This window comes from Octopus sinensis, linkage group LG8 (genome assembly GCF_006345805.1).
Source record: "Octopus sinensis linkage group LG8, ASM634580v1, whole genome shotgun sequence".
Classification (NCBI taxonomy): Eukaryota; Metazoa; Mollusca; class Cephalopoda; order Octopoda; family Octopodidae; genus Octopus; species Octopus sinensis.
The window spans coordinates 71,478,699-71,488,216 of record NC_043004.1 but is presented as its reverse complement, the minus strand read 5'-3'; the positions used below and the strand labels follow the sequence as shown (position 1 = coordinate 71,488,216).

Sequence of the window (9,518 nt, the reverse complement as noted above, 5' to 3'; positions counted from 1 at the left end):
GAAACGGTTGCTCTACTCGGAGCTGGTTGTGCGTGAACATGGGAGAGAGCAGAGGTTACCAGAGCAAAAGACCTACATGTTGACTGTAGACACGCTCCTTCGCAAACGATCAGCTATTATTTTGTAAACAATGTTTCGAAACTGTTCATGTTTACGAGAGGAGAGATCTGACTCTCACATATCTGTGGGAGAAGGTAGGCCTCTCTATTCCACTTACAAAACTTACGTCTGAGTGCCAAATTTGCATATTGTAAACAATGTTTCGAAACTCTATATTTTCGAAAGGAGAGATCTGACTCTTTTCAACCATAAGGTCAACCAATTTTGATGTATTTTGTTCAAATTTGTTGCCAGCATTACTTAGGACTCATGCGATCTTTGAATGCTTTAAGTTCTCCAAAAACCAAAAAAAAAAAAAAAACAATCGATGAGTGGAAACAATCGATAAACCGATTCCTTATGGGATTTCCCAATCAAATTGTCTGCAAAATTTCAGCCAAAAGTTTACCACTTTCAACGGATTTCACTCAAATTTGACGCCGATGTTACTTAGTTTACTACTACTACTACTACTACTGCTGCTGCTGCTGTTGCTGCTACTACTACTACTACTACTACTACTACTACTACTGCTACTGCGTCTGCTACTGCTGGTACTACTGCTAGTCCTATTACAACTACTACTCCTCTTGCTGCTACTACCACCACTACTACTACTACTACTACTACTACTACTACTGCTGTTGCAACTACTACTACTACTACTACTACAACTGCTGTTGCTGCTGCTTCTACTACTACTGGATAGAGTAGTAGTAGTACTATATAGATTAGTACAGTTACTTGCCCAGCCACCATTATCAATATCCATGTATTTCCAGGATATAATCCACACCAATGAATTCTCTGAGATATATCTCATACAAATGTTCTATTTCTTTTTCAGTGTTTTGTAAAGAAAGCACAACCTCAACAAGCAATGGTACTTTCTATTGGCCAATTACAAAAATAGGAACTGATGTGACGATCCCATGTCATGCAAATGTAGCAACGAGACACTGGTTCGTTTCTATTGTTTTACGTCTTCTCAAATTTGAAGTTTTCGTTGTCATCGAAGTGTAAGAGAATGTTACATTGTATCTTATGATAATTTTGCCTGTCACTATGTTACTTAGCCCCATCGGTAACGCCATCACGTGATTAGAGATAAAGAGTGAGAAACAAAAGATAGGGAGAGTAAAAAGTGAAAGAAAATGACAGCGAACGAAAAAAGAGAGAAAAAGAGAGAGCATCGTGCATGACGTGTGGCAGAGGGAAAATAATTGTAAGGCTTCTATGTGATTAGTTTAATGGAAAGAGAGAAGAGGAGAGATAAAGAAAGAAGAGGATAAGGTGGAGATTGAGACAGAAATAAGGAGAAAGTAAAAGAGGGGGGAAAGAAGTGTCCATGACGTATGGTAGAGCGAACCTAATATTTGTTACGTAGTTTATAAAAGTTAGTTGAAGGTAGTGGAGAATTGAAAATATGATGTCAGCGGAGCGGTGATGTTCTGATGGTGAGATTAAAGACAGTCAAAGATAAGGGGAGGTAGATGAGGGAGAGGGGAGAAAAGAGGAGGGAGAGATGTTCATAGTGGTGGTGGAGGTGGCTGTGGGAGTGAATAGTCAAAACATTTTTTTTAATTTGAAATAAGTATTTTATATCACCTGTCACCGTGAAATAGTCACCCTTATTTTATTGGAAGATACATGCAATTTAACTAATATGTACGGGATATTATTTTTCATTTGTTTATGGGGGAAACGAGAAAATAAGAGTGAATATTCATTTAATGAGTGTTGTGTATTGAGTCTATAAAATTGTGAATAAATTATATAAAATATGTATATATAAAATGTATTTCAATGAATAGCAGATTATCATTTGATACAAGCGAAGGCTAATCTTTCAGAATATTTCGATTAAGTTTTCAAAAATAACCCATTACGTTTACCGTTAATTCCGTGAACTATTCATCGGTGCCGCTAGTCTATAATATAAACTGGACATGGGCGATCGTTGTATTCTCTCTTGTCTTGAGGTTCACAGCTAAACGGTTGGGTGATTCGCGTGAAAAATGGCACACATGTGAGGACGGATGCATAGATTGGAATGCGGTTTGTATTTTCCTAGACCCCCCCTTAGTTACCAAGAAAGACGATTAAACCCTTTTCTAATGGAATTCCCCCCGCCATTAAAACAACCAGTCGCTCACACAGACGGCATATACCATTTCGCTAGCAACAAGGGGAGTCCAGGATTACAGCCAGCCAAAGCCATACATACAAACATACATACATACATACATATATACATACATACATAACCTCTATCTCCTTTTTTTCTGTCCGTCACGCACACATGAATCCACTACAAAAAGTGAAAAACAAAATTGCAGTTAACTCTCTCTCTCGGCCATATATAGATACATGCATCTATGTATACATACATACATACATACATACATACATGCATAACAACCTGCGTGCATGTGTGTGTGTGTCACTGAAGCCATTCATACATACATACATAACGTTTCTCTCTCTCTCTCGCTTTTCCTCTGTCAATTACTCATACATTCACTCACTACAAAAGGTAAATAAAAAAAATTCAGTTAACTCTCTCTTTCACACACACACCAGCAACGTTACTCTCTCCGTCTCTTCACACACACTAACAAAAGCAATTCAGATACACACCACACATTCTGTCTCGCACAGTACATCAAGCACACACACACACACACACAAACAAACATGCACACACACATGCACACACACACTCACTCTTTCTCACATACACGCACGTATACGCACGCTCAGCAATTCTTCCGCTTCACGTCAACTTCAAAAGAACTTCACTCATATATTCGTGCTCTCTCTGTTATTTTCGATTTCACGCCGGCTTCAAAAGATCCCCTGTCCACCTAACCCCATATTAAAACAATAAATTTTTTTATGGAGACCGACGATCCTCTTCGAAAATGTAAATAAACACACGTGCTTTATTAGTGGTTTGTGACAGTCGTGTGTTCCCATATCGAAAGCTGACCCAATGATTTAATGATTAGACAATAGAATAGCTCTCAGAAACTGACTACGTTCAAATTCGTTCTTCCCAAATCCTGAAGCTGTTTTTAGACAGGGGAGGGGATATTCATACACCTGGAGACTCCAATCGAAACAGGAGACCCGAAATGCTAAGGTTGAGAAAGGCTGTTATAGATTATGCCGAATGGAAAACGATCACAGCCACATCATCCAAACAGACCGGGTGGGCTTAGCTGCTAGTAGTATATAAAACACTTAGAAAGATTAAGATAAAAACTAATGTCCATTAGTTCAAATCATTTAACACTGATATTTTACATTTTCCCCAATGACATTTTTTGTAAAGATTCCTGTAAGTGCCAGAATGTTAAAAAAAGTTGCGCAGAAAACATAGATCTAGACTCAGCCAATAGCCTTTATCACTAATTCTATTGATTTCAGAGTAACGTTATTTATTCAATTGGTCATTATATAATGGTAAGCTAAGAAAGCAGGTCATTGTGGAACCTGTCACATCATATTTATAATTTTTTCGTATCCTCCACGTTATTCCACGTGCTAAGCATCTAAAGTGTTATTGCTGGGGTCTGAGTTTTATAAGTTTTAAGACAAAGATGGAAGTTGTTAAATCTGTTCATGTAGAAGATATACGTAAATCTACTATGGATGATGATGACGACGAAATATAAATAGGTGATTTTCCCACTCACTTAAGACTAGCAGCATCTTGCCTTAGTACTTCATTCACCATATTAGTCCATCCTAACTTGAATTTTTAAAGTTGCAACAAAATATAACGAATAAAAGCAGATTTGGCAATATTTTTTAAATCTAACTTTTAGTAAGAACATATTTTATTGGCTAAACTGGCAATATGACCATTCCGAAATATAACAATATTTTACATTGGTTTTGATGATAACAAGGTGGAGTAAATAATAGATTATTGAAAAAATACATAACAGTATTTAACTTTGTTTCACTAGATTATGAGTTCAAATCACGATAAGGTCAATGTTTTTCTCACTTTCCTCTGGGATCGATGAAATATATATGCTTATTTATATAACTGACGATATTTGATATTTATTTTTCAGTTCCTCCGGAGAGATGGTACATCTAGAAATGCCAACAAATCAGTATGGCACATCACCAAAATGTTCACCATTCACTGGCGTCTGGCAAGAACCAGACATGTCTCAATGTTACAATACAGAGGGGATCACTCAACAACTAAAGAACATCACAAGTGAAGATATCAATGAAGGTGAGTGTTTGGAAATGCTCTTACCATAGTATTAGTAATGATAGTAATAGCAGTAACAGGTGGGGTATGTATGTATGTATGTATATATATATATATACATGTGTGTGTGTATATGTATATATATATATATATATATATATACATGTGTGTGTGTATATGTATATATATATATATATATATATATATACATGTGTGTGTGTATATATATATATATATATATATATATGTATATATACGTTCATATGTATATGTATATATATATATATATATATATATATATACATGTGTGTGTGTATATGTATATATATATATATATATATATATATATATATATACATGTGTGTGTGTATATGTATATATATATATATGTATATATACGTATTTGCCTGTGAGTGTGTGTATGTGTGAGATTTTCTTAAGATTGCATTGTAGTAATGATTTCAAATACTCATAAGTCATTGATGAAGAATGATTAATATTAATCATTAAATTAATATTGATATTATAGATACCGGACAAGACGGACAAAATGCTTAGCGGCATTTTGTCCGTCTTTGCGCTCTGAGTTCAAATATCGTCGACTTTTCCTTTGATCTTTTTTCTGGATTGACGAAATAAGAACGAGTTGAGCATTGGTTTCAATGTATTTCACTTAGCCTCTACCCCGAAATTGCTGCTCTTCCGCCAAAGATTACACCAATAGTAATCATTAGATCAGCGACCCATATTCCTTTAAGTTCAACATGTAACTGAACAATAATTCCGTTCATATTAACAGCTGTTTAGGATGGCTGGTGTATCACAGGTCATTGGTTGTCAATGTCATTATTTACAAACATCCACTATCAATTGTCTGTGTTACTCAAGTATGTAGTGTTGTGCCACCCCTCCACTCTTCCAGTTAGCGTTACAGAGCAGGAGACACTAAAGCTATCTCTGTGCTATATGAATTTGGAGATGTTCATTAACTTCCATTCATTCATTAATTTTGTGTGTGGCGTTTAATTTGCATCTAATATTTCATCTGAAAGCAGCTGTAACTTCCCTTAAATTTCATTTTAAATTTTTCGTTGCAGAAAATGTTGAGGAGGTTTCAACAATACTCAGCAATATTTCCAAGAAATCAGTTTATTTCAAAGCAGAAGATATTGACTTGGCTGTTGATATTCAAGAGAAAATGCTGCCATTGATATCGAATGTGTCCGCCGATATAACACTAAAGAATATACTTCCTAGTATCAACAATATGATAGACACACCGGAAGAGATTTTGGTTGAAGCAGAACAATCAGATGGAACTGGGAGCAGGTAAAACACATATCACGTTTGCCGTCAGTGTAGCAGCAGCAGCAGTAGCAGGGAAGTAGTAGTAGTACTAGTAGTAGTGTTGGCGGTGGTGGTAGCAGTGGTGGTGGATGTAGTAGTAGTAAGAGGAGAAGGAGGAGGAGTGGTTGGGTTATTGACGGTTGCGGTGGCTCTAGTGGTAGTAGTAGTAGTAGTAGTAGCAGAAGAAGAAGAAGAAGAAGAATGGGAACAACAACAAGAAAAAACGAAGAAATTGATGATGATGATGATAGTGATGATAAAGAAGCAACAACTGCAGCTCTAGCAGCAGACGTAGTAGAAAGAATAGTAGCATAAATAGATTTATTAATCAATATAATTAGTGTAATTACATCTATATCTAATTACGTATTTGAAACACACTCTTAGTTGAGATTTATTTTCTTGATTTTCTCACAGATTGCTGGACATTATAGAAGCAATCCCTGAAGAAATTCCACTGGAAGGGCAGCAACTCACAGTCTTACATCCTAATCTTGGTATTGGTGCCATCAAAGTGGAGAAGGACACATTCAATGGGGCTGTCTATGGTATTTCATTTGGAAATAAAGAAAACGAAGCAAAGACAATGGTACAGTACTTTCTTATGATTTCTCCCTTATTAACCGTTTGTTCTAAATATCCAAATTGATAAAATACATTACGGTGAAATATAATATCTTTGTTATCATATAAAGTAGCGGTGGTATAAATCTTGATGCAGATTACAATAAATCCAAATACAAAATACAGTATATATACTGCACAGATTAGCAATAAAGCTAAAATAATAATCATTTGTAATTTAGGTACAAAGCTCAAAGTTTTGGGGAAGGTGTCTAGTTGACTACACCAACGCCAATTCTCTGCAGAATTTGAACTTGGAGCGTAGAGTCAAACGAAATGTTGCTACGCATTCTCTCCGCCTTGCTAAGTTTTCTGTCAGCTCAATTTAAAACTAATATAATAATTGGAGCTTATATACATACAACTGACCTTCACTCTCTTTCTGATCATTTGATTGATCAGAAAAAATATAGCAGTACTTCGTCCCATGTCATGCCTCTGGATACCCGAGAACAAGAAATAGATTGAAAGAGAAAGCAGAGAACTAGAAAGGCAAAGGTGAAGAAGAGCAACAGCGGCAGAGTGCCGAAGCGGCGGTACTAGAAGTTGAAAAGGAGACGGAGGAATCGGAAAATGCATTTGCCGTGGAGAACAGAAAAAGAAAGAAAAGAACATGTAAACTCACCGCCGAAGAGTCTGAAAAAGAGAAAAAAGGAGGAAGAAATGGATATGATAGAGAGCTGGAGTCAACAAAAGGTAAAAGAAGAGGGAGAAATAGGCATAACAGAGATCCAGCGACAAAAACAAGTGCAACAGGATCACCAACAAAAATACAATAAAAGGAGGAAGAATTGCAGCAAGTATGTACGATAGATTTACCGTGACAAAACATAAAAACTTGTCCGGACAACCCAGGTCTGCAACAGAAATGAGAAGTCGAGGAGCCGCAGAAGAACAAGTAGTATATGGTGACATACGCCAAAAAGTACAGCCATAGAGAGGAGAATTACAAAATTCGAATGAGTAATAAAGGTAAGATTACCCATAGAACTGTATACAGAAAATGTAAAAGGAATTGTGATAGACCGAGAGAGGTACTGAAAACTGAGGGATTTGTTCGGAAACGAGATTGACCCAATGGGAGTAGAGTTTGATGAACTACCGCCTGTTGTGGAGTACAAAGAATTAGAACCATTCGTAAATGTCTAAAAGAAAGACGTTAAAATTTAAGACAATGCTAAAAGGAAAAAAGGAAAACAAAGATAAAGAAAAATGATTAAAATCTGTGCTAAAACATTTAAACGGTACTGCTTGAGATTGGGGCTCAATGCAGCCATTTCATTACCATTAATTATATCCCTCCTTCATTTGCTCGTTTTATGTTTTTTGTCCCCACTGTGGTATTCTGTCTGTCCTTGTGCTGTCCCTTCTGTGTCATGGCCGTGTGCCAAATAAAAGAAATAGTAGTTGACGGTGTTAGTTCGACGTGTGTTGGCTTAACAGTCGGTAATTGAACCGGGAATGCTGAGTATCGTACCTACATTCGAGTTGTACAGAGTGCGTTCTATGTTCAGATATATTTCTGCAATAAGTTATTTTTATATAACCACAACCAACTATTTATTTGTGTAATAGTATTTTGCACCAGACCTGTATGCCTGCATAATAACATTTTTGTCGATGAAATTATTCGAAGCTCATGTTGGACTGATTTTGGCTTCAACATGGAATATTTAATAGCTTCGGTAATTCAATTATCGAAACAGCAAGAGCAGCAGCAGCAGTGGAGGCGCCATGGTCCAGTGGTTTGGGCAGCGGACTCGCGGTCGGAGGATTGCGGTTTCGATTCCCAGACCGGGCGTTGTGTGCGTTTATCGAGCGAAAACACCTAAAGCTCCACGAGGCTCCGGCATGGGGGGGGGTGCCGACCCCTGTTGTATACTTTCGCTCCAATTTCTCTCACTCTTTCTTCTTGTTTCTTATCCCTGACTTTCTACGCAACCGCTGAGCCTGGATGCACATTCATCCATCCGTCGATGCTCTCGGTGTCGGGGGTTGACCAGCTTTCTCTTCTGCAGGTCTTACAAATAGCAAAGGACCTCGTTTCGGACTTCTCCCACTCTGGGACGAAGACCGCTTCGCTCAACAAACAAACGAACAGCAGCAGCAACAACAGCAACAACAACAGTTGTTGGAATTATAAAAGTAACGGAAACTGTTCGTACAACTGATACAGAAGAAAACATAAAATACATCTAGTTCGTTCACTCCTGACACTGTCCCAAAATTCGATCGGGGAGTTCGATCGAAGAGGGTTCTTAATTCTCTGCTTACTTTAGAAGGTAAGATGAATATTTTCAAGAAGAATGCTACAACAGGCAAGACGAAAAACAAAACGGACTTTTTTGAGAAAGTTGGTAGAAGCCAAGCATGAGAAATATTGAAATTACATATCACCAAAGAAATCGGATGGAAATTTGTTTTGAATAAACGGTGAATAATCCATCAAAGATTTTCAGCGATAAAAATCCCTTCATTTAATACGCGTTGGCAATACGTGAATATTACAAACAAATAGGGAAGAAATTTTTTTATTAAATACGCTGTATTCGTTAATAGGGAATGCGAGAGATTTAAAATTAATGGACTAACACCAGATATGTTTAAATGCTTACTTTTCGTGCAAAGACTAACGGCAAAGAAAGATGCTGGAATTCGTAACTGAAGTCTGCCTAAATTAGAGCAGAATTAGTAGCTAACACTAAAAGAGATATCTCAGGAATATCTCAGAGAATAATAAACCTAACACACGATACGGAACAGAGTGAAGTAACTAACTGCTGTCATATAAATCCGATGCAACCGACAGAACTGACAAGCAGAAAATTAACTCATGTTTTGGATGCGCAGACTTACACTACATATTCGACTTTCCTTATAAAACTGGACAATTCTTCAAGTGTAATAAGATAGGACATTACAAATCACACTGTAAAGCAAAACCTAGAAAATGGTTTAACGGAAAAAGTTTATCGGGGACAAGAAACACAAACAAGACTCAAAAGAAGATAGTGTATGTAAATTTGATAATAGAAATGTAGAATTACAGTTCAGTACAGGGAGTGACATTACTTTAATTAATGAAAAAACGTGGAAAACAATACGGAAACCTCCACTACAGAAAACCTCGAAGATTGCATTTGGATTTTCGGAGATTGAATTTTTAAAGGTGAAATTATCTGTAAAGTTACGTTTCGTGGCAAGACTATAA

General features: G+C 36.8%; 1 protein-coding gene across 1 annotated transcript; it reads left to right on the top strand.

Annotated features, from left to right (window-relative positions):
- Positions 1–882: 882 nt before the first annotated feature.
- Positions 883–6,347, top strand: LOC118764575. Its single transcript, XM_036505448.1, has 4 exons — positions 883–1,061; positions 4,188–4,357; positions 5,434–5,665; positions 6,101–6,347. Exons 1-4 carry the CDS (start codon positions 898–900, stop codon positions 6,330–6,332), a joined length of 798 nt encoding a protein of 265 aa, XP_036361341.1. The 5' UTR covers positions 883–897; the 3' UTR covers positions 6,333–6,347.
- The last annotated feature ends 3,171 nt before the right edge of the window (positions 6,348–9,518 follow it).

Excerpts from the sequence above, each read along its gene's own strand:
- LOC118764575 (XM_036505448.1), top strand. The coding sequence starts at position 898 with ATGAATTCTCTGAGATATATCTCATACAAATGTTCTATTTCTTTTTCA. Across the intron at positions 1,062-4,187 it reads AATGTAGCAACGAGACACTG|TTCCTCCGGAGAGATGGTAC; the intron begins GTTCGTTTCTAT and ends TTTATTTTTCAG. Across the intron at positions 5,666-6,100 it reads TCAGATGGAACTGGGAGCAG|ATTGCTGGACATTATAGAAG; the intron begins GTAAAACACATA and ends ATTTTCTCACAG.